Source organism: Xiphophorus maculatus, chromosome 6 (assembly GCF_002775205.1).
Source record: "Xiphophorus maculatus strain JP 163 A chromosome 6, X_maculatus-5.0-male, whole genome shotgun sequence".
Classification (NCBI taxonomy): domain Eukaryota; kingdom Metazoa; phylum Chordata; class Actinopteri; order Cyprinodontiformes; family Poeciliidae; genus Xiphophorus; species Xiphophorus maculatus.
In genome coordinates this window covers 5,370,387-5,395,182 of record NC_036448.1, presented here as the reverse complement: position 1 = coordinate 5,395,182, position 24,796 = coordinate 5,370,387, and the positions used below count along the sequence as shown (strand labels likewise).

At 42.3% G+C, this 24,796-nt stretch overlaps 1 protein-coding gene across 3 annotated transcripts in view; it reads right to left on the bottom strand.

Moving 5' to 3' along the window:
• LOC102229272 (disabled homolog 1-like) overlaps positions 1 to 24,796 on the bottom strand; it is a 64,876-nt gene that overhangs the window by 15,805 nt on the left and 24,275 nt on the right. For all 3 annotated transcript variants that reach the window (XM_005811020.3, XM_023335084.1, XM_023335083.1), the window contains exons 3-4: positions 8,272 to 8,411; positions 2,231 to 2,329 (exon numbers count right to left, since the gene is read on the bottom strand). In XM_005811020.3, the coding sequence (XP_005811077.1) occupies positions 2,231 to 2,329; positions 8,272 to 8,411 (239 nt within the window). The remainder of the gene's footprint in view (positions 1 to 2,230; positions 2,330 to 8,271; positions 8,412 to 24,796) is intronic.

The window sequence follows — 24,796 nt, the reverse complement described above, 5'->3', positions numbered from 1 at the left end:
AGCATCTTTGCATACTGTTGTGCAGCCGAACAATTTAGAGGGAAGAAACTTCCGAGTCTGCACTGCTGATATTGTAGCTTCTGCGGCGCGGAACGGAGTTGCATAACCCGGTTGCGTAACGTTTGTGCTGCCATGAAACATCAAATGCAAAATACCTAAATGAGGGAGCGGAGGATATCCTGAAAGAGAACACCTTCATACACAAAGGATAGTAATTCAGCTGTCACTAAGGCACACCCGCCTGCTGCTGCTGCTCTATTAGACAGGATGAGCTTAAACACCGGGAGGAGCTTTCATTTCAACGTTTACCCGGGGGTTTTTTTCGTGGGGGACTGTTGCCGGTAATGCTCCAGATTAATGTTAAATACAAAACTAATACGACAAGTGCGCTTCCATACGCCACAGAATCATGTCGGCTTTGCTGAAAGCATTTCCGTCTAAATGCTCGCCGACTGTACACCGCAGTGATCCCCCTCTCCCCGTTTCCACCTAAACAACCCACAGAGGCGCATTAAGCGCAGGGTTACTTACTGCTGTGTAATCGGTAAATACAACGCGGCGCATTGGGGGGGGCACGGCTTCTGAAACAACAAATGAGGCTGTCGGAACTGGGTGAGCTTTCGGGTCGTGGCGAGAAGCTAAACACTCTTTTCATTTCGGGAGAAACGAAGTCAGACTGGAAAGAGGTACAATCCGAGGTGAGGGCTTTTTTTTTCTTGGGGTGGTCGGGTGGGAACCGGCAGCCGCAAGACAATCACTGTTGCCCAATTATCACTTTAGCACTAAAGACAGCTGAGGTGGAGCTATGTTGTAATTAGTATTAGCAGCAATGATCATTAAGGGGTGGAACTGAGAACTAATTAGCGGTTAGCGCTGATGAGCCAAGTGGGCCCATCTAGCCGGCACTGAGCCGCGGGACAGAGGGGAAAAACCCAGAGTCCCTGGATCATCCTGTAATGAAACGGCGATCCTCCAAACCCGCCTGGAGAAAAGGCATGAGATTTACATACACATCTCATGGACCAGAATTTCAGATTATTTTGGCCTTTCAGTGACGTATTTGAACCATGTCTTTTCCAGAGGGCCGTCATAACACAACATGGAACTTTAGTGGCTCATAAAAACAAAAATAAGGTGCAATAGGTTGAATTTGCTGGGTGGAAATAATGACAGAGTGTCTACCCAACCTTAAAAAATCTGAAATTCATGCATTTAAAACAATGTTGTTTCTCTTTGGGATCATAAAACTATTCATGAATTTTTACTTGAAGGTCTTAAAATGTCTTAAATTCATTTAAATACATGCAGGTTGGCCTAAAAATACATTAATCACAAGTCTTAAATTTTGTCATGGCAAATATATATACAGTATATACACTACTATAATATTATATTATATATACTACTATAATATTTATAATACTTTCTGTCAGGCTTAAGTTTGAGTCGCCCCCACGTAAGTGAGGCTACCAGTAAGTAGCTGCTAAGCTAGCTAGCTTTTTTAAGTTCGTCATGGATAGGTGCAAATTTATTGCCAATTTATTGTATTTTGTACATAGAGGTCTTACGTCTATGTCATCACGGTCTTAAAAAGTCTTAAGTTTGAGTTGGTGAAGCCTGCAGAAACCCTGTGTGAACTCAGGTTCAAATAAACACTCTCACCAATACTTAGATAAATGTTTTAGCAGAAATGAAAAACATCCTGGTGACAGTGACAGTGGTACTGACACACCGTACTATGGAGCTGGAATAAAGGAAGGAGGATTAGCTAAATGGACTTTCCGACTGCAAGACAATGACTCTTTCCATTGAGTTAGGCATTCTCAACTTCCTCTCCACGATAAACACCAACCTGTTCAACCAGGAGTTCAACAATTCATATTCACCATCAAAAACCCAGAATTAATATATCATTCACCCTGACCAGTGCCCTAAATGTGAAACCTCTCAACTTGGGGCAATGTCATCAAGAGTTTTAATGTTTAGTAAACCAAATATCGAACTGCCTTCCGAGTAACTCGAGAGTGCTTGATTTCAATTGTGATTGGGAGAATATTTAACGTTTTGGGCAATGCGCAGACCGAAACGTTACAGCGTTTTGGCCGCTCAGTCGTCTAAGATGGCGGCCCAGGAAGGCAGCTGTTGTGAAGTGAGCCGTGCCCTCTGGACGTCCTCACGCCGGCTGCAGCTGGCCGCTTCCCGGCAGCCTCCGCGTTGACGCGCTACTCACCCCTGATCTCTCGCAGTAAATCTTTATCCCGCCGAACGAGACGGTCAAGAAGACCCTCTGCTTGTGCTCCCCCTTGGAGCGCGCTGACGAAGCCATTCCCTGCAAGGAGCAGAAGGAGAAGTCATGAAGGGAGAGGCAGTTGACCTTGTTCACAGGTGAAAGCGGGGCGACTTGTGACTGGGGGAGGTTCACAAAAAAACGGGATTCATGTGATGTGAAGGATTGGGGTTGGGGTGGCAGGAGATGCATACGGGTGAAATAGGACAGGATGTTCTTTCATCTGCCTTTTTCATGAAGCTTCTCTCTCAGAGGGAATCTCACTTCAACTTGAGCGGCGAATCACATTACCCCAACCTCTTGAAGCAGGTCTTCTGCGCTTTGACGTGATAAAAACACAAGCACCGTCTACTGACAATAAGGTTAGATTTGCTGACTGAATGGATAGCGCCGCTGCCCGACCGGCTTGCTCCAGCAACTTCACACGTACTGCTGACTGAACAACCACTGCAGCCTTTGAAGTATGATTTTTCCCATGGATCTGCAGCCGCACTCTCTCTACACTCTTTCTCCTACACTCTCGCGCCCCGATAAAGAAAACAATTAAAATTTCCACCGTGTTCCGTTTGATGCAACCTGTGAGCTTGACATGCCTTTCATTGAACAACGCCCGAGAGAAAAATGGTCGGGAGAAGAAAGGAAAAGCGGGGAGACGATAAGAGAAGAAAGACTTTGCCTTATGTGCAGAGGCTGCGGCTGACAAAGCAGCAGGTTCGGTTTAGGGGTGGAAAAAAAAAATGCTTGACCTCCTCTGTGCAGCAGAGAATTTCTACTTCCAAATTCCTCCTTGAAAGTTTTTTGAGTATTGTGGAAAATTTTGACATTTGGACGAGTTGTGCTCCCAAAATTAACCAAATCCATAACAATTTTATTGATAAAGTACATCTAAAAAGAACCTGTTGCTTAACATACGGCCACAGATCACCGAGGGTTGGAGGAGGAGTGTTCGCCTCTGCTTTCTTTTCATTAAAGCTTGGAAAATTCATGGCCGTCCGAGCTTTGATGCGTCGAGGCACTTTAGGGAGAGATGAATAGCAAATGGGTTTTATATGGGGATACATCGAACAGTAATTTGCGTAACAGTGGAAATAATTTCAAGGATTTTTGTAAAATGAAGAAGATACAATGAAAAAAGGAGAGGGCTGAGAACGGAGCCTTGAGGAACAGATGGCCTTAACGTTATGTGACTGACCAACACAATGCAGCTCGTGTGTGTGTGTGAACTGGAAGGACAATGATAAATAATTGTCAACACTTTTTACAAATAAAACCTAAAATACGTGACGTGCATTTGTAGTCTTTTGTTCTGATGTCCCTAAATGAAAACCAAAAAAATCATTAAGAATGGGCAGATGAAACTCAACACGATCATTTCATAGAAGATGTAGATCAAAGCTGATGTATGTGTACCTGTTAGAACCCTAACCCAATCAAAGCCTAGACTAAAAAATGATTTAGTCTCTAGATGTCCAGACTTGGTAGAGACACACCCCAAAATTTATCGCATTGATTATCATTTATCGTGATAAGTTTCTTATAAGAACTTTGAATTATCTTTGGCACGATAAATTCCAATTAATGATGTTTGAGACCCTCCAAAACTGTCCGTAATGTCAGGATTGTTATTTTTTTTACTATTTTCCTCTCCTTTGTTCAATGAGTCTCACTAAACTTTTTTTATGTGACTGGTCTCCTAAAGAAGCGTTTCACAAATGGGAATGTTTTTCAAGAGCGATATTTGTGTTTTTGAGGCTAGAACTGCTCCTATCACAGCTCTACAGTTACCAAAGAAATAAGTAATAAATAGTCACTTTTTGTTGTTGTCACAACAGTACCACAAAATATTGTGATAAAACTTGGAGTCCGTATCGCCCAACCCTACACAAAAGGCAGCAAAAAGTGTTTCTGCAAACTTATTGAATCTGAGTTGATCAACATAAAAGTGCACCATGCTGTTAGATGTTTAATAGTAAAACCTTGTAAACTCTACGTAACATTTGTTTTTATTCATTTCAGAAGGAATGAACACTCTTGAACGGTCTTCCTTTGGGAAACCGGTGAGCTGGGGCGATATGACACAACAAGAAAAACATTCTTTTTAAAAGGAAGGAAGGAAGGAAGGAAGGAAGGAAGGAAGGAAGGAAGGAAGGAAGGAAGGAAGGAAGGAAGGATCGAGAGGCGAGTAAGCAGTGAGAGAGAAAGAGGTAGGTGGGCACAAGCGCTGAGGGGTGTTGTCAGTCAGCCATCGGCTTTTCCATTCTGTGGATTAGTCCCAGTGGCAACGAGAAGCAGCTCAATACAGACCTGTTCCCTCCTCTATCCCCTGTCCAGATAATAGCAGGTCTGTATCGACCGCTCCATTGACTGTAACTGGCTTCTGGCTTGTGACTGCCGGAGTTATATGGAGGGCACTGCTGAAATGTCAGATCAAGGCAGCAAAAAGTTGTTTAATTGGACATATCCTCCGGGACGGGAGGTGGGTGAAGGTTTGCCTTCTGGCTGTACTGCCTCTCCTTTGGGGTTTTCCCACACATTAAAGCTCTAGAAAAGCCAGTGGGGGGGAAACGTAAAGAAGCCACGCATAAGAGTCTTCTTTGCAAGAGCAATTTATCCAACCAGTCTCCCTACAAAGAGGCTCATGTATGACTTTCCATAAATCCCACCCCTCCTTCCTCCTCCAGAATCACCAGTTTAAATAGTTTCAGTTTTTTACCCAATGAGAAATCATATTTTATTAATCAAGTCTCCTGCACGAATCAATTCAAGACCAAACTCAGAGTGGAGCTCAACTAAATAGACATTAAGAGATTAGTCTTTAGAGTCCAACTCCAGCCCAAAATTATTTTAAATAATGCAGGTTTTATTGGGGAACTCAGTGGGAATCAATCAGGAGGTAAAACAGGTCGTATTTAACATGTTTATTAGGTTTCTATGGTCAGTCAGCGTAGGGCCACCTATGGTAAACTTGACCAAGACTGTAAATCTCTGAGAGGTTAGTGTCATTATTGCACTCAGTTACTTACATTGTCTAAGTGTATTTAAAGTTAAGATATACAGTATATCCATCCCATAAATATCTGTTTCAAAAGTAAAACAGTAGCTGAGTTTCCGTTAGCCATAAAATTGTACATAAAAAAAAATTTAATTAATTTTAAAAAGCTCGATTTTCAATGAGTCTTTTTTTCTAGGACGAGGTTGTTTTTCAGCCACATCAAAGTAGACGTATTACTATAAAACTGCATTAGCAGATTTCTTTCTTTTTCTACATTAGCAGAACATAAATATTTTCGCAAATTTGTAATGGAAGTCAGCGATCCAACATTCCAGCACTATAAGTGAAGGCCAAAGTAATCCTTTTTCCAATTTTGCAATTTTTTTTGTAAGGATTTGAGTTTTTCTGAGTGTTTGTTTTAGGTTTCTGTGTCTTTTGAGTCTCTGTGTTGTCCTGTCGGCCCCTTGATTGTTCCCAGGTGTGTCTCGTTCCGTGATTACCCTCTGTGTATTTAATACCACCTGCGTCTCTGTGTCCTTGTCGGGTCCCAGTCGTACCAGTCTGTCGTTCAGCTGTCTACGTCTACCAGTCGCTACCAGCTCTGAGCGTTGGGCGTCTGCTCATCTGTGCTGCCTGGACTTTGGATTTCGAGATTGCATTTCACCATCAAATGATCTTTATTTCACTTTCAACCTGGGTCCTCCGTGTTTTCATCATGACATTTTTTGCCCTCCTATCAGAAAAGATTCCACAAAATTACACATCAGAGTTAAGATACTGACGGCTCATAACTGCACTCTTATTATTATATATATATTTTTTTTATGAACTATAGTTTTAACATTTTTCATACAGGAGATGCTTCAGGGCAGCTTTGAGCGTAATCTCAATACTGTATTGTATTCTCCCGCCGGCCCTGGATGCCGGTACCGCCCGGTCCGTTCTGTATTGATTATTCCCAGATGAATGATGACATGATCATAGATCAAACTCTGCAGGCGTGATTGACTCTACTTTAATAAGCGAATATTATCATTCAACATATTTTTCTGAGGTTTTTATTTTTTGCTTTCATAAGCTTGTCAGTTATCACAGTATTTATATGCGCTCATGATCTGACTTGGACATCAGATCAAAGATTCTCCTTGCTTGTTTTACACCCAGTAATTTAGCTTTTATTTTCTCAGACCAAGAGACAATTGTTCATCGGTTAATGGAGCCGCCCTGCTGCCACGCGGAAAATATAAACATTCATGAGTGCGATTTTCAAAGACGCACAAAGAAATTGGTCGCCGACTGGAACGGGATGGTTTTGCACATGATCGGTGATCGGCCGGTTGAAAGCCAAGAAACGCCGCCTTTTTCTAATCAGCAGACACAAAACGCCTAAAGTCCAACAGACTGTGCTCAAACCGAGCCGCTCTGTGTGGACGTTGTTACCGAGGGAAGAGGGCTCGGTGTGAACAAAGTGTTGAAGACGAATGCAGAAAGACCACAAATGGTGTAAGAAACTTCTAGAAAGAAAACTGTATTCTGTATGGACGTTCATTCTCCATTTGGTGACTCCAGTTTTATTGATCAGCCAATGCTAACTTCACAAACTGTGATAATCCTGCTAATTATGCTCCAGTCCAATATAAGACACTAGAGGGAGTTTAACTGTCCTCTCATTTTGTCTAAGTTTTTGAAAATTGTGTTTCACTGCGGAGCTGCGTGACACCAGCTGCTCTGTCTCTAAAAACATGGCGTTGCCTTCTTAAGATGTTTCTACAGATACAATGAGGCGTGAATAAATCATTCAGTAATTGTTTTTATGTCTTTCATTGGAGCGGTGCAATGAAACTTTGCTCAATTTATAAATTTTTAAGTGAATATACTCTAAGCCTAAGTTAAAGTTAAACAACAATTTAACCCGACAGTAAATCTGAACTTTGTCCTGCTATCGTCCACTTTTTACATCTGAAATTGTGCAAAAAAGAGAAAAAAAAAAGACAAGAAACTGGCCATAAAATCAACAATCAGTGCATCTATAATTACAAAGATTTATGTAGCAAACAGGATACAAAATGCTATATAACCAGCTGGAACATTTCTTTGGTAGTTGGTATTGTATTTTCTTAAACCTGTTATTAGTTAGGTCAAGGTGCTCCAAGTGAGTCACATGGTTCAAATCTGGCACCATCTCCTATCATTTTCTCCCCTTTCGGTTAACTTTTAATTCATTTTTGGTGTGGCTTAAAAAAACCCCAACTATTTACACTGCTAAACATGCGCTTCTTCTATGTTTAAAGCACATGCACTGCTTCTTACCATGGGGCTGGATTTGACCTGATTCACTTTGCAACAATCTGCAAAGAACACTGGCCTGCTATAACGTTATCTGGGTCACGTTATCGCAGTTCGCACATGTGCCACAAGTGGAACAGCGCGGACTTTGTTGTAAAAATAGCAGTCAGTGAGAGACGCGAGAAAACACGGAGGAGACAGACTAATTGGGGGTAAGTTGGGGGAAGCTGGGGCTTCGGGGGGATACAGGGGGGTGAGGGATTTTCTACTTAAGTCATGCACGGCTCAAAGCGTCTCAGGATGCGGAGCCAGTTTGCCTCGGAGGTCACAAAATAATATTTGTGCGAATTAATGCGAAGGGCTTTGAGCTATGCTAAACTTAAAACAGCTAACTAGAAGAGGAGTGAAGTGGAGGGACGCCAAGCGAACCTCAGTAGCTGTTTTTTTTCCTTTTATGCTTCAAAGAAAAGGAAGAATTGATATAGTTGGTCCTTCCTGTGTCCCAGCAGGTCAGTCATACAGTTTCAGTGAGTCACACAGGAGAGGACAGCTCCTGTGTGACTCACTCAAAAGACAATACAGTCACGCTCGAGCAAGCCTTTTCCAAATCAGACCAAGATGACGAGAACCTCAATGACACACACACACACACACAAATAGAGGAAGAGAGAGGCAGAGAGAGATAAACCCATAGAGAAGTTTTCACCTTCAGCTTCATCATGGAGTCCTGGCACAGCTTGTCCCCGCGCGCGGCTGTCACCTCATCAATCCCAATCAGCTTGGCCTTGTAGCGCACGCCATCTCCACGGAAACGCTTAATAAGCCCCGCCTCCGTGCGGTCCTGACCTGCAGTGAAACAGCGAGAGAGATGAAGAAAAAGGAAGAAAATCCCAGAGACAAAGATCAGAAAATGAAACTGAGGGAGTGAATACTGGAAATTAGGATGTGTGAGCTCACTTCAATTTCGACGGCGTTTAGTATCACGCCACGTTGGCGCCAGCATACTGTGTATATGCGTGCGTGCGTGTGTGTGTGTGGGGGGGGGGTGTATGTGTGTGTTCACTTGCATAAATATTTATGGAATAGGAAATGCAGAGTGAATAGCAAATTAAATGCGACGAGAGAGAAGATTGAAGCTGAAATTGGAATGAAGTTGGGCAAAGCGAGTGGACAAATAGGAAAATGCCGGGAAACGCTGACGACACTACCACGAGCTATCACTCAGTAAGGCATTCAAAAAAAGAAAACGGAGGCTGAGGGGGATTGGGCTGGGGGTGAACTCACTCCTTTTCCTGCACCCATGTCCCGTGGTTCCCATGGGTGCTATTGCTGGTGACAAACCAGCCTGACTGGTTCCTATTGAGAGGAATTATCTCGGTCCAGCGCTCACCCACAATCCGCCGAAGCCCTCCCCGCGAGAAGGATGCCGGGTGGCGGCGGTGGGAAGGGGAGGGCTGTCACGAGTGTGTGGCTGGATGGCCTAAGGCTTTCCTCTGACATCCTCTCCACCTCGGCGCTGAATATTCCGTCTCCGCAGCCGCCCTGACATCTCCTTGACACCGACACCTTTTTTCCTCATTTTGTCACCGCGCAGTCTGCCGACGCGCCGTTTTGATTACATGTGGAGGCGCGAGCCTTGGGCGCCATCTCGCATGTCAAAAATGTATACCAACCCCTCATAAAGTCGAGCGGGAGAAGGGAGGTTAAAAAAACCAAAAACAGGCCGTCACACAGGGAGACGGCGGAATTTCAAAATCAATCAACCAGCAGCACCTTGGAGAATTTGAACAGTTTAGGCCCCTTCCGCTCTCAAAATCTAGGTCACGAGACCATCCTGTACATCAGTTAGCAGCGGCCTAAAAGAGGCTTGCTAATCCATGCACTTGAAGCGAACAAGGTAGAACATCCTCAGCAGCAACTCTCGGGCTCCGCTCCAAGACCGAGTTACACCAAAATGAGCTTATTCCACCCAAAACTGACTTTATTTTCCAACTATGTCGCATCAAACCGTTGGGAATTTCTTTTTCCAAGCCGCGCATTTTCCAAAAGGAACATCAGAAAACAGCACGGAGCAAATTAAAGAGCTGGAGGAAGAGAAATGGAGGAAGAAGAAAAAAAAAACCAGTTCAAATGCAAGTGCATGTCTCCTCTCACTTATTCATGAGACCACAATCCTCAACAGATGGGGGAGGGTTTGATGATGGCTCCGTCATTTCGGTTTCTTAAGTGAACGTCAAATCTGGGTCCGATTCAGCATCACTCCTCGGTTCCGAACTCATCCAGCGGATCAATGCTGACTGCTGCTGTTCATCCTTTCTTCCATCTCATAAAAAAAAACTCCTCTGTTTTGTCTGGGGGGAAGTTCTCAGTTCAGGGCTGTTTCTGTGCCAAAATGATCTTCCTGAATTCTGACCCAAAGGTTCTGACTTGGCTATTTTGAAACAGTAACACAGTCTCTAATAAGGTCTTGGTAAGGAAGGCCTGTATGTTTTCTTTGGGAGAAGATGCGTCTACCTTGGACTTCTAGTGTAGACGTGCTGGGAATACAAAGAGTAGTGGTCACATCTGGAACACAATTAGTACTTACTCCAAATTGCCGCAGCTCCCTTCACTGTTACTGTCAAGAGTCTTGGAAGATTTCCATACGGTGGTTTCATCCATTTTGGAAAGTAGAATCCATCTTTTGCTTATTTGGTACAGGAATCAGTGCATTATAAGCAGTGATGTCAGTACAAAGTTACAAAGTAACGCGTTACTGATGTCGGACCCCTTTTTTCAGTAACGAGTAATCTAACGCGTTGCTACTTCAAATCCAGTAGTCAGAATACAGTTACTTATCGAAATCACTTTGCGTTACTATTTTCTTTCGTAATTTAATTGTATTTCCTCTATGAGTCTTTGGGAGAGACCGCCGTTTCTACGCGACAGTATCAGCAGCGACAGAAACGTAAACAATGGAGGGAGGTGGAAAAACAGGAACTATTTTGAGTTTCTTCCGCCAAGTCCGACTATCACAAGCGGCTTTGGGCTTGTTTTATTTTCTAAAGTCGCTTCCAAATTTAACGAGTCGCTGGTTGCGCTGTTTTGGGCTCGTTTCTGAACGTGAAGTTGCTCATTTGGGCTTGGAAACGAGCAGAGACACATAATAAATCCCAGAATTTGTTTGGCACCCAGTTAGTTTTAGTCAGACTCTCCCTGTCTGTCCATCATTCCCCGGATGATCCGTCCCGCTGTGTCTTTGTTAATGTTCTGGCGAACCGCCGGGTAGCCACTCCCCTCTGTTGCACCTTTCTGCAGTTTCTCTTCTGGTTAGCGATGAGAACCAGGTGGACTCAAACTCCTAGCAATCAGAGAGCGCAGGTGTGACTGACCCGTCACTCCTGTCTGAAGAAGTGCCACCGCATGGGAAGCAAACAGCAAACAGTGCTGGTAGCACATGAATTCAGAACTGTGCAAAAGTTTTCTACGAAATGTGAAGGACGGCCGGTAAGCCTCACAATGCGGCTCCTTATTTCCTGAGTCTCATTGGAGCAGCACATGGACTCTGATTGATTGTTGTACTGAACAGTTTTAATATTCAAATCAAATAAATAAATAAAAAAATCACTTGGTGTTTATTGTTTATGGTAGAAAGTGAAAAAATGAATAAATGTTGAATAGAATTTTGACTAAATATATTTAAGAAATGTTGATAAATATGCTAATTTATTGGTGTTGAATTTTACTATAAAATATTTGCTATTATACTTTTGGAATAATTGGTTTAAAGGGGTGGAAATCTGATTATTTCACAATGTATTTATATTGTTTATTTCAAAATGTAATAGATGTGTTTCTGTTTCTTTTGAGGTTTTTCACCCCTGTGGCTGGAAGGCTAAAAACTATGATGACCATCATATAAAAATAAAGACGGATCAGCTAAAGTGAAGGCTCTTGGAGTGAAATCCAGTTAAGATTCACAGTACAGACCATCCCTTTCAAGTGGGAAACCAGACTTGATAAAACTTGACAGGTAATATACTTGCTGTGAATGATGTCGAGCTAACGGGGCTTAAAAATCCTTCTCAGTTTTCCAGACAATAGTAGAGCACACAAAAACACGCACAAATTACTAAAGTTTTTTTTTGTGCTGTTGTAACCATTAAAAAAAATCTCCTCTTCTGTTCAATCTTATAAGTGGAGGCACATTGTAGATGTTGCCTTTATAAAATAACTTACAATTAAGTTTTGGCAAAGATCAACGTCAGAGCGTTGTTGTTGTTAGCAGCTGCTGATAGTAACTAAGAAAGCTAGTTTTAATGTAACTTAGTTACTTCCCAAATCAAATAGTCGGTAATCTAAGTTACTTTTTCAAGGAGTAATCACTAATCTGATTAAAGTTACTTTTCAAAGTAACTATGCCATCATTGATTATAAGCCTGGCGGGCCTCCAGGCTTTACATGCCCCCCCACCAGGCTAAGCATAGTTTATTTTAAATACACCAATATAAAAAAACTATTTTTTTATACTCCAGTAGCTGTGACAGCATTGACGGGTTAAGCTAGGTCTATAGTTGACGTGATGGACTGGGCGCAAGGTGGTGCACACCACTTGCGTTGTCCTTCCTACCCGTTGACCTCACACGCTATTATTTCCAAATTCGGATCCCTGTTCATACACCTCCAAATTTTGGTAACTTTTACCATTTTCTTTTTTTTAACAAAACACAGAGGGCCCCCGCAGAGGACTGGCTTAGCATCCCTAGCACCGGGCCTAGCAGCTTTTTGAGGGGATACCCGGAGGAATATTTTGTTCACATCTCCTGACTGATACCTTTTAATGGTTACATTATCATTTTCTTTTGTAACCTATCTGGAAACTATGGCATTAGGTAGTAGAGGATGCAAATGTCAAGCAAATACTGACTAGAATGGCCAAAGTTTATCTCTGATTCAACAGATTCACCAGAAATGGTGACAGGTGTAAACTGAATAAGCCCGAATGCTGAAGTTCAATCTAAAGGCCTTTCAAGAAGGTATTAGTTACAGGGTGTCCACACTTGCAGCGACGCTACAGCAGCTTTTTTATTATTCTTTGACTTTCTCCCCTTTGCAGATTTTTTCCCCCCAGTTGAACTGTACTGGACATGTGTTGCATCAGTCATGGGAGAGGTTTGGAAATTATTTATCAAGATCTCCAAACCTGGAATTTTAACAGGGTGGACTTTTGAGACCCGCGGTACGTGGAGACTCCGCAGTGCATTTAGCAGCCCACAGTCGGATGCGGACGTTCAGGATCCATCGACGGACTGAATAAGAAGCAGAGCAGGAGGCGCACGGGAAATGTTTCCGCTGCAATGATCGTTGTTGTTCAAACCAACCCTCTTGCTGTATCTACAATCTATTCACACGGCGTTGTGCGCTCTCTCTCGCCTGATCTTCCTGACTCACTCGCTCTCTAATGTAATGCAAAATGCATGCTGCTCCACTTGCATTTTAAACACAATCGGCCCAATTCAGCGATGCTCTCTCAAGATGAGCTCTAACCAGACTCTCCGTGCCATTTTGTTTCTTTACATGCGAGCGTGCCTTTCACTCATCCCACCCTCCACCCGCCAAATAATACTTCAGGAGAAATTTTGAGGTTTACGCACAGATGGATGATCATTAAAAAAATAAAAAATAAAAAAAAAGCAGAGGGAACTAGCGTCTCGAGTCGGCACATGGCGTAACTCGTGTGCTACGTGCTCCGGGTTCAGATGGAGAAGAGCGAGCGTGCTGTATTTTGAAAACCAAAGAGCTGAGGGGCATGCTGTTTCATGTTGCTGCACTCTGTCAGATCGAAGAGGTGAGGAAGGGAAGGTGTGTGTTTGTGTTAGCGCTCGTGAAGGGAGGTGACACACATATATTCTTCCGGCTTTCTGGAAGGCCAGAGCTGAACGGCCCTCACAATGATTTTGTTTGTGAAGAAATAGACTGGAGATTTGCCTGACAAAGAGTTGCCTGCTGCGTGCGACGCGCACGACGCCACACACCGGCGGTCAGAGGCCTGCTGTTCTAATGTGCAAGCACAGGGCAAAAGTATTCATACACCAGCTTTTCGGTGTTGCTTTTTTCTTTTTTTTTTTTACACTTATTCACAATGCAAACCGAAACATCAGCACGCTTTATTGGAATTCTATGTGATTACACCAGAACAGAGGATTTTTTACATTTAACCCTCCTGTTATGGTCGTTTCTAGGGTACAGCAAAAATGTTTGTGGGTCAATTTGACCTGGGGAGTGTTTAATCATGCACTAGTGTCAGAAACCAAAAAATTCTTCCAAAACCTTTTTTGTATCTGATTATTAACTCCAATATTAATCATTTCAATCAATATTTGTGCAATGATGTTTTTTTATTTCTCAGAAATTAAGGATTAATATCGACAACCTACTCATTTACTCATTTGGACATAAAAAATGTAAATTCCTGAAAAAAACCTAGACACAAAAAAACAATAATTTCCTTGAAATTGATCTTTGGTAAATTATTTTATACTACACTTCTTTGTTTTTTTCAATGGTGATTTTTATAATTGAATTTGAGACACACATACTGTTCAGGGTCATATTGACCCGCTGATTAAAATCAAGATAAATGAGTCATGCAGAGAGTATTTATGTTTTCCTCCACTTCTGCCGAGTGTCACTCAGTGTGAGTGGAGTTTGTCCACGGGAACAGAAACGATTCCCGTCAAACGTTGTGTGAACACCTGCTTTCTCGCAGTTTCCTAGTAAAGTAAAGAGAATAGTGAGAAAATGGGCTTGTGGGTGTGCACATGCCCATGTGTGTGTGTGGTGGAGTGTTTGTGTGTGTGTGGCGAAATATGGTTCATAGCTGCAAGGAAACATATAGAAATGGAAATTTTTTAATCTTTTTTTGCACTTTAACCTGACTGCCGGGTCCAATTGACCCGAACAGTATCTATGTAAAAAGTAGACCTAGGGGTTGGTGCAAATGTGTAAAATGAATAAATTTTCAATTTATATGTAGAGTGCACCTATTAAGACAAGTAGAAAAAGTTTCATGCAAAGAAAATACTTCCAACTATTTGTAAAAAAAATGTTTAAACTTTAAAACGGGTCAATTTGACCCGGAACATAACAGGAGGTTTAAACCTTAAAGTGTGAAGTGAATTTTTTTTTTGATCACTTTACTTGTATTTCTATGTTGAGGAACGTCTCTCCCAGTTTGGGGTTTCTAGGCACCGACATCTTTTTACAATACATTATAAGCTCGGTGAAACTGGAAGGAAAACATCTGTGAACAGCAAATTTTTAAGTCATACTTCAGATTTTTCAATTCAGTCCCAAGACCTGAACTTTGACTGGGCCATTCTAACACATGAATAAGGTTTAATTAAAGCTCTGGCTGTATGACTGGGGTCCGGCTCTTTTCAGAGGAGAACAAGAAATAATTATTCATAGTATTTTATGGCTAATTTGTGATTTCACATCTATTTTATATTGTCATGAGAATGCATTTGGTTCAGTAATACAATATTGAAGGCAAAGGTATATTTTGTATTCTACGTTCTCTACGTTGTGTTCTATGTACTATTTCTGATTAACAAAGACTCAGACCCCCAGATTCAAAGGTTGAGGTCACACGTAATTAGTCTTTACATAAAATCAATATGTGAAATGTATAGACTTTGTTCTTATGTTTTCATGGCATTGTACGGTCATTAGGTCGTAGCATTCATTGCAATTGACATTATAAAATATAAAAAAAACATGAGTTAGGAAAAAAAAATATTTTTCACCTTTAAGAGGAGTAAAAATTAGTTAAGTAAATTTTTTTTGGGGGGCTCACTAGAAAAAGAAAATCAGGTTTGAAGTAAGATGACAGATGTGCAGCAACATTTAGTTAGTTAGCTCAGATGTGTCATGTAGTCATAGACATTAATTATTGAGGGTTTCCTGTTGCAGAACAGTTGGTGGTAATGTTGTCTTGCAGCGAGGTCCTAGGTTCAAATCCCAGCCTATATGGAGTTTGCATGTTCTCCCTGTGGATGTGTGGGTTCTCTCCGGCTTCCTCAGTTAAAAACTATGACTGTTAGATCAGCTAATCTGTCCAAGTTGAATATGTCCTGCTTTTTGGCCAGTGACTGTTGGACAAAAGGCACCAGCCAACCAGCAATCCTATGAGGATAGGCTGTATAGAGCAATGGTTCCCAAAGATTTCCTGGGCCCCCCATTTAAACCCCCCCAAAAAAGAAAAAAAAAGAATCAACAGGGCACACGCATCATTCAACCAGACATAAGCCTACACACATATTTTGTTTTCAAACTCCACTGAAGTTAATTTCACAGTTCAGGTTGCAACAAAACACACTACAAACCATCTTTACAGGGAAACACTTTTGTGTAACCTTTTTTTTCCCCCCATTCATCCATACCGCTTCCCGCGCCACCCTGCAATGGCACGGTAGAGGGTGCGCCCCACACTTTGGGAACCACTAGTATAGACAATGGACGGATGGTTAGTTCTGACATTCAACTCTCTCACCTGAAGTCTGTAGAGTTACCATGTGATGCTTTTTGTTTCACTAATGTTCTCTAACAAGCCTCCGATATCTTAAAAATAGTTGGATTTAAAATGTATTTCAGTTACACACAGGAGGACGATATTCTGAATAGGTGAGTCCTGAAGGCTCCTGAAGATTTCATCCGTCGGTATCAAAACGCCGACGGCTAAGTACGAACTAGTTTAGATTGGTATTCATGAAAAAAATGTGAACGATGACACATCATGATCCATTCGGTACATATGCGCTACATTTTGTTGGTTTCCAACAAACAAATCCCAATGGAAGACGTTGACGTTTGTAGTTGTCAGGTGGAAAGACACCCAATTCCAACTCTATCTTAGCAGAAGTTCCTCTTGCCCTCATGTCTTAAGATGATGACAGAAACTGGAACAGAATGAAGTAACGTTTTCAAAAATGCAGCTCAGACTACAGGATGTCAAAGGGTTTCAAACATTGTAATCCCCTACCCGACACTGAAGCTGTGCTCCAGGGCCACAGAGGGAACGTTTACTGTTCGCCGTGCTCCGTGCCGTTTCGGAGCCCGTCTCTGAATGGTTTTCCTTGCCACAGTAGAACAGGGACAGCGAAGGCACAGATGGTAACAGATGGAGAGTCAGAAGTGCCCCCCCAGATATAAGGACTTGGCAACAGGGAAGTTTTTGTTGGGGATGCAAGCATCGAGGCAGGTTAACCTCGGAACCTTTCTGAGAGCGTCTCATGGTGTCCACACTGCCCCCCTTCTCCCCTCCCATCTGGCAGGACACGCCGCACACCATCCTATTTTAATTCATCAACATGAAAGCTGCGACGGTCACAATTATTTCCCATATCTCAGCACACAGGATTTCATATTTCATGAAAGAAAAAAGAAAAGAAAAGGGAAAAGCAACACAAGGTAAACCCTATCGGAGCAGATGCCTATAAGACGCGGTAAAGAAAACGAATATCCGAGAATGGAAAATCTGTCCCCACCATCTGCCTCCTCCGTGTGCGCGGCGTAACTCGTAGGCCTCAGCAAACACACGCAAACGCATTTGCTGACACTAACAGCAGCTGATGTTCCCTCATTCAACCTCGCTGATGTTAAAAATGAAGCACAGTATCGAGGTTCTTGTGTTCCCAGCGATGGTTGAAGAAGTTCTGGGTTTGTAAAGGTGAGAACGGCAAGTAAATTCTCTTTGGAGTCTATCAAAAAAAAAAGTTTGGTCTTGTGAACTTCTTAATAAACTCCTGCTGGTGAGACTGAGTGGTTTCCTGGAGTGTTTTTATAGTTTCTTTCCCTGTTTTCTTGTCCAGCGTTTCAGCTTAACCCAGGTTGAGCCGTTGTAAAGGCAACCCAGGCATTGATCAACGGATTTGCAGCAACACAAAGGATTCAGCAACATTAACTGTCCAGGTTGACGGAGCTCTTTGTATCTGTGTGGTTCAGTGAGTAAGAGTCTTGTCCTGAATAACTGGTGTTTGGGGGCATGAGGTTATTTTTTATGGTGTTTTCTGCAGCTGAGTATCATGCTCTGTGCTGACGGGTGTTGGTCGAGAGCGGGCTTTGGATAATAGCGCCGCAAGGCTGTTATTTTACCTGAATAAATGGCAGATAGTGAAGGAAACAGTTGGTAATGGGTGTTTTGTTCATGTGTGGGGAAACTGGTGCTCCATGTCTGTTATAGCCGTGACCTTTCCACTTCAAACGCCTACAGGAAGGAACATCTTGCCTACGTTCAGGCCAGCTCTGATAGAAAAGTAAAGCTGCTCAAAAATCGATTAAAGCGTTCACATCAGCCTCTGTGACGTTTGGAACAGGTCAGGCGTTTCACTTTGCTCCAGGTGTTTCAGTTCAAAAAGGTCACAAGGTTAAAATTAATGTAAATATCAATGCATATTTGAATGCTAAAGGGACAGTGACAGTTTAAAGGTAAAGAAAAAAAACATTTTCATTCTTGAAGAGGATATGCAAAGTTTTCGTGGAAAGGCACTAAACTCAGTGGGATCCAGCCATATTGTAAAGCTTTTGTTTCACTTTTCAATTTCCCTGCTGTCATCCCGTCATACTGAAAAATACATTTTACTGAGGTCTGAACATGAGGAAACAAAGAAGCTGTTATAGAACATCAGGTTCGGACGCATTTGTAAAGTATGTGTTTGCTTCAAGGCACTCTTCCTGTGAATAGAGCGCATGTACTGGGATCGAGAACGTGGAATTACCAATGTTCTGCTGCTTTGATGTCACTGTCTCATTTTATTTAGTTAGTTATTCCAGTTTAGTTCTCTGTTTTGTTTGATTCTGTTGCTGTGGAGCTCATGGAGGAAAATATTTCACCAGCCACAAAAACAATCCATCACCACCTGGCTTATCTGGTGACCAAATTATGGATGCAGGAGCTGACAAGGCTTTTGTTTTTTCTTGTTTCACATCTTCACATGCTACTGTAACAGAAAGCCATGGGGGAGGCTACAGTGCTAACGTATCAAACTCCATTGAATATGAAGGACGCCAGAAGACGAGAAGCTGCAGCGTCCTTTAATAGTCAGTTGTCCGAAAAACAACATGCCCCGTGCACCTCCTTCTGCCAAAGTTTGCACTTTTCAAAAGCAACACATCTAAAGTTGCTAATCCCGACTTGGACAGATTGCCATCCTAAATCTTTGAGCATAAGCACCGGGGTGGTAATTTAGACATTACACTGACACATTCGGTTGTCATTGGACTGACAGAGGAGAGCAGAGCAGGTACGAACGAGGTTTTTACTGCATGACAAATGACTAGTGAATTAATCTGCCCTCTCCTGTCTTTGTGGTCTCAGCAATCAGAAATGCACGTGGCTCTACGTACAAAGTCCCAGAGAAGTCGACGGGGCGTGATCAAAGTGTGCTCTGAAGCGGCGTGGATGGCACAAGCCTGTCCTTACACAGCAAATCGGCTCGAAAATTACCATCGTCCCTGAGGGTCCGTCTAGATTTTCATCATATTGTACCTCTGTGCCATGAAGGGATGGTTCACAATTTTTCAAACGCGGTGCTGTTGAAAGGTTGGAAGCGGTTCATGTCTGAACAACAGTAAATAAGAGTCTGAAGCAAATGGCTATTGCTTCAGAGAGGACAAACCAACTCTGTCATGTTGACAACGGCTTATCTACCGCATATAACCCATGACCCGCTAACAACCTTTTAAAAGAATCCCACTTTATAAGTTGTGAATGCTCGCTTTAAAAGCAGAGCAGCAGAACACGAGGAAGGCGGACAGACCCAACTTCAACAGGCAATGTAAAAAAAAAGAAAAAACAGGCTTTCATCTGACATGCTGCCTCAGTGTCTGGTCAGCTCGTTATCTCCGTCTTCCTCTGGTTTGCCCTTTTTTTCTCTTTTTTTTTAAACGTTTCTTGTGCACAGATTACAGTCGGAGAGCAACAGTTGCTATGGCGATAGTAAAGTCACACATGAAAGGAAGTCCTATGGACGTGCGGACCGACCGGCACTTTAGCTTTTACAGAGCAGACGTTGCCGCCGTGCGTCCCCGATGCGAGTGAGCGCGTCCAGCATCGCGTTAATGTGCCGCGCTCATCTCAGGCCCATTAGAACTGCATGAGAAGTAAAGAGAGGGAGGCGGAGGGGGGAAAGCAGCACATGATGCATTAGAGGATCCGACTGGAATCTATATTTAGCCATTAGCTGGAAACGCCATGAACAACAAAGCTAACGTTAAATCCATCAGCTATCAGGACTGGGCAATTACTCATAGCTGAGGAGTATGCTACTCTGTTCTAGCCTCTTTAAATACGCTTTGTCAGGGACGGCTAAGCCAGGATTTTCTTTTCTTGGTGGGATGCCACAGTTATAATTTGTGTTGGATGGAAACTGAATAACATTTACACCCCACAGCTGGGGTATTTTTCCTTCCCCTAATCTCTACATTATGTCCGTCACTGATGTTTTCAGTAGAGATGCACCAATTCGATATTAATATCTGTGTTCGTTCCGATGTTGAAATAAAATCTGAACTACTGACTGCCATATTGAAAGTATTCATACCTGGATTTGAGCGTAAAGCATAAAGGTCTGGTGGCGATGTTTAAGTATCAATCCGCAGATTTGTTACTGTCCCTGGTGAAGATGCGTTAATAGTCATCAGTTTTGCTGCAATAGCAACATACACTAAAAACAGAGCACATTGTTTTGTTCTAAACAATAAATCCCGTTCTCAAAATTATTGCAACACTTAGAAGTACCTTTAAAACAAATGTGACAAAAAGTTTGGTTTTTTTTTTTAGTTAAATTTCACATTTTAATTAATGGGGTTAGGGTTAGGAAACAGGAAGTTGTGGAATCCTACAACTTCCTGTTTCACCAGGTTGGCTAAAAATGTGACATAAACTCAAAGTCCAAGACTTTTGCCTGTTTGCCTCTTGTCCATAATCCATATCACATACGATAAGGAGTTTAAAAAATAAAGTTCACTGTTGCAGAAAAAAAGACAAACCTTGGGGTCACCATAGCAACCATTTAAAGGCAATAGAACGCTACGTCACAGTAAACTTTGCTAAACCTTCCTGGGATGATTCAATCTGATATGATTAGTATTGATGTTTTAAGCAGCTAACCCTTCAGATGTGTCTGTTGTGAAGCAAAAGATGATTATGTGGAAACCTCCTCATGCCCAAGCATGGCGGAGGATCTGTGATGCTTTGGGACTGTTTCACATTTCAACACCCTGTGACTCTTGTTAAAGTCTATGGCATCAGCGGTAGGCCTGTCACAACACCTATTTTTTGCTGGACGATAAATCGTCCCAGTAATTATCGCGATGAACGATAATATTGATGTTTTGAGACCATTTTCAAGTAATACATTGATGTAGAATGATTTAAAACCTTTGGCCAAATCAACACAAGTATGGGTTACCATAATTATCACTCTTCTATGGCCATCGCAGCCTCCAGACCGAGACAGTGTAGAAACATTGCGGCTTGAGCTGAAGACCGTGGATCAAAAGAGTAATCAAGTCTCCAATCCAGAGAGAAGATACAAAGAGGTCAAGGGTCAAACTCTCCAAATGTTCCAACCTGTTGACATGAAACAGTAGAAAAATGCTGCCTTTAAAGGCAAGAGGAGCTCTACAAGACATTCACAAAGGGCACCAATTATTGTGCAAACAACTGAATTTGTTAAAATAGTTATTTTATTTTTTACATATCTTCATTGTGAAATTGTTCGCATTTTTGTAAGTTTACAGAATTTTAAGTCTTTTGCCTGCTGCATTTGCGTCCGAATTTCTTCACAACATGGCAAACATATTTCTTTGAAATGGTCTCAAAACATCCACATTTATCGCGATAATTCCTCAGGACGATTTATCATCCAGCAGAATCTGTTGTTGTGACAGGCTTACTGCTGTTAATAGCAAAAAAGATAACACTTTTCCTTGGCTTTGACACATTTAGACAATAGACGAGTCTAAATGTCACAATCTTTACCTTCTGTCTTTTGCACAGAAGAGCAATGGGACCCAACAACACTGAAGCTTCTTCAACTCCTATGTTTTACATGAACAAAAAAACAAAAACCTGCATCCTAGTGACTCAGCATGCATGCACAGAAAGAAAACATGTCTCACACTCTCAAACAAAGTCGCACAGCAAACTGGCACATGAGTTTTTAAAGACATTACTACCTTTCTATGGCTTTCCAACAACTCTCAACCATTTAGCAATATTCTTCTCCCGGCAGTTCAACCTGTTGAAGTTTTGGGAGTATACTTTCACTATTTTTAGATTTTTTAGATTGCTGCCTTTATTTGAAGAGACTAGCCTTGAGAGTTGTCACGAGAACGGGGAAGTCAGAAAGCATTAAGATGCACATTTACCTCAGGTTGGTTTTGGCTTCGTCCTCGATACATTTAGACAAGAGCAGAAACAAAACTTAGTATATCATGGCAAGGGGAAAAGCTATCCAAACCAATCTGATCGTATCTGAACAAGCAATTGCCCCCTAAGCGCAATAACTGATTGTTTCATCCTTGACAGCTGCCACCAACCCTTTTGAGATTAACTAGCCACGGATTTTGTCCACTTGTTTTCACAGATGTGTTTTAATTCAGCCACATTGGAGGATTTTAAAGCGTGAACAGCCCATTTAAGGTCACACCGCAGCATCGCCGTCGGATCCAATCCCAGCATCTCCGAGTCAATCAGAGGTGGGGTTGCTGGAGTCCTTTGCGCCGCTGCAAAACCTCATTTGCACTCAAGGTCAAGGTCAAAAACTGATATCCAGACGTTTTTGATCTGGCTTTTCTGGTAGAGCACAAAATCCACGGCTCTGCCGAGCGCAGCGAGCGGTCCGAACCAGGAAAAGCAGCAGCCCGCTTCTGTGTAAGTGTTTCCCTGATTCTGCACATATGGCAGTAATCAGGCCTGGGTGTTATAAATGAAACTGATTAATTACGGTTTATTCATGACTAAACAAGAAGGGTGGTGTATTTCTAAACAGATAGATTTCCCGCCACTTGTTTTCAACATACGTTTGACGATCTGGAAAATGTAGTAGAGGGACTCGATTAGAATTTTTTAATAGAGTTAATTGCAGGGTCTGTAATTAACCACATTTTAATCAAAAACTACATATCAATGTAATAAGAAAAATTTTCAATTCAAAAACCCATTTTACTGCTAAATTATCTAATAAATATAGGAGTTCAACAGCAAATATATTTTTTGTTTTTAATCCATTACTTAGGTTATTCAACCGTCAGATTGATGCAAAGTGCCATTCTACACAGATTTCAAGTGATTATTCATGGAACCTCTTTAAAAAAATCCTTTAGATATGTCAAGTTAGGACGCTGACGTTGGCGTCGGGGACATCCGCAACAAGTTTGGCATCGAAATGCTTTTTTTGGGCTTGAACTTGTTGTGCCAACTCCTTTTAGCACAGCTTGAAAACAACAATTGTTTTTTTTTCCAGCGTCCCGTCAGGTTGTCTTTTGCTGACCAAGAGAAATGGCTCTGTCGGCCGTCGCTCGTGCGTCAGATTTACAGAAACGAGAGTATATGAAGGGTCCGGCTGGAATCACTGGATGTAAAAAAATAAATAAATAAAAGTAAATCAATTGTTCAAATTATAATGCGTTAAAATCTGCGCAAGTAACCAAAACGGACATGTTAAAATCCTGGCCGTAGAAAAGTGACAAAAAGTCAAATCTATAAGGGGCAAACACTTTTTCACACCACTCTACGTTCCGTAGAGTGGTGTGAAGTAGTGTCCTTCACAAATAAGAAGTAGTGTCCTTCACAAATAAGACATCTAGAATCACCACGCGGCCGAACCCACATATCCATCTGCATACATATATTCTGCATGCGGACCCAATTCTACTCCATATAGATCTAAATCACCTCTTCAGTGCTTGTGATGGTTCCTGGACCATGTGATTAACATGTTAAAGGCAGAGGCTGATACTTTGTGCAGATAGTCCCTTCTCCTGAGCCGTCTGGCGGCCGCTCCCCCTCGCCCTCGTCACCCCTCCCCACCTCTCCACTTAACTCAAATCGATGGGCCCTCCTCCAGCCGAGCCATTTATCAGAGCGATCCGACAGAACTCGTGAAACAGCCACCGAGGACCTGGCCCCCGCGACCTTGTTACTGCAAGCTCACAATAGCCGAAACCCACTGAACTAGCTGCAGCGGCTTTGATGGTAGATGGAGAGACGAGGGGAAAAGACTGCAGGATGAAAAAGTGGAAGGCAAACGCTGGAGCTCCTGCTGGTTCAGTCGACCTCAAAGACAATCCCGCCCTCTGTAGCGCTCTGCGTCTTCCTGCTCAAAGCCAATCCAATCCCGGTTCAAGCTTTCAGCGCGCAGAGGATGCCTCTTCCAATCAGATCACTTATGCTGTTCGCCGCGGTGACATGGTGTGAATTACCCTGTCTGTGACACCTGAATCACTGTGCCACCGAACCCTGGGGCTACATGGGGATGGCTGTTACTACATCTGGATCCCTGAGATGAGACACGAAGGCTCTCAGTGGACCTGACTGATTGGCGGTTTCTTTTCCTCCTTGTCTGATGTTATTTAGCTCCATCCGTAACAAGGTGCAGGGTTTTCTTCACTGTCTGCCAGACTAGCAAAACCAGCCAGTTGATTACCGACCTGTTTCTATTCCTAATCGTTTTACACCCGTCTGAAAAGAGCTCCCATAAGCTGAATATTTTTCATGCATTCACAGTCCAGACATTGTTAATTGAGGAGATGAGACAAGTGGAGGAAAAAGATAAAAACTACATACCTCTTCAGGCCCTGGATGTCTGTTTTTAATTAGCAGTTTTTAACCACATTTTCACAACATAGACGGTCTATTTCGTAAAACTGCAACGGAAACACTTTTTTCACATCACCCCAGTCATGTGCTCAACAACTGGCTGTTGCCACTGGTGCAAACCACAAAGAAGACAACAGGAAGTGGTAGATGGATGACGGTGGATGATGGAGGATGATGGCGCGTCAAGTTTTTAAATTACTTGAACATGCGTTTTTAATTTTGTTTCTTATTTAATGCAAACGAAGCAATTGTGAATTCATGTTTTTCTGACATTGGTGAAATCTAAAACGTTTGTAATGGAAATGTAGCTACAGCTACTGATTGGAAAAACATCACAATCTTGGGTTTCAGTGACAGGTCAGGAAAA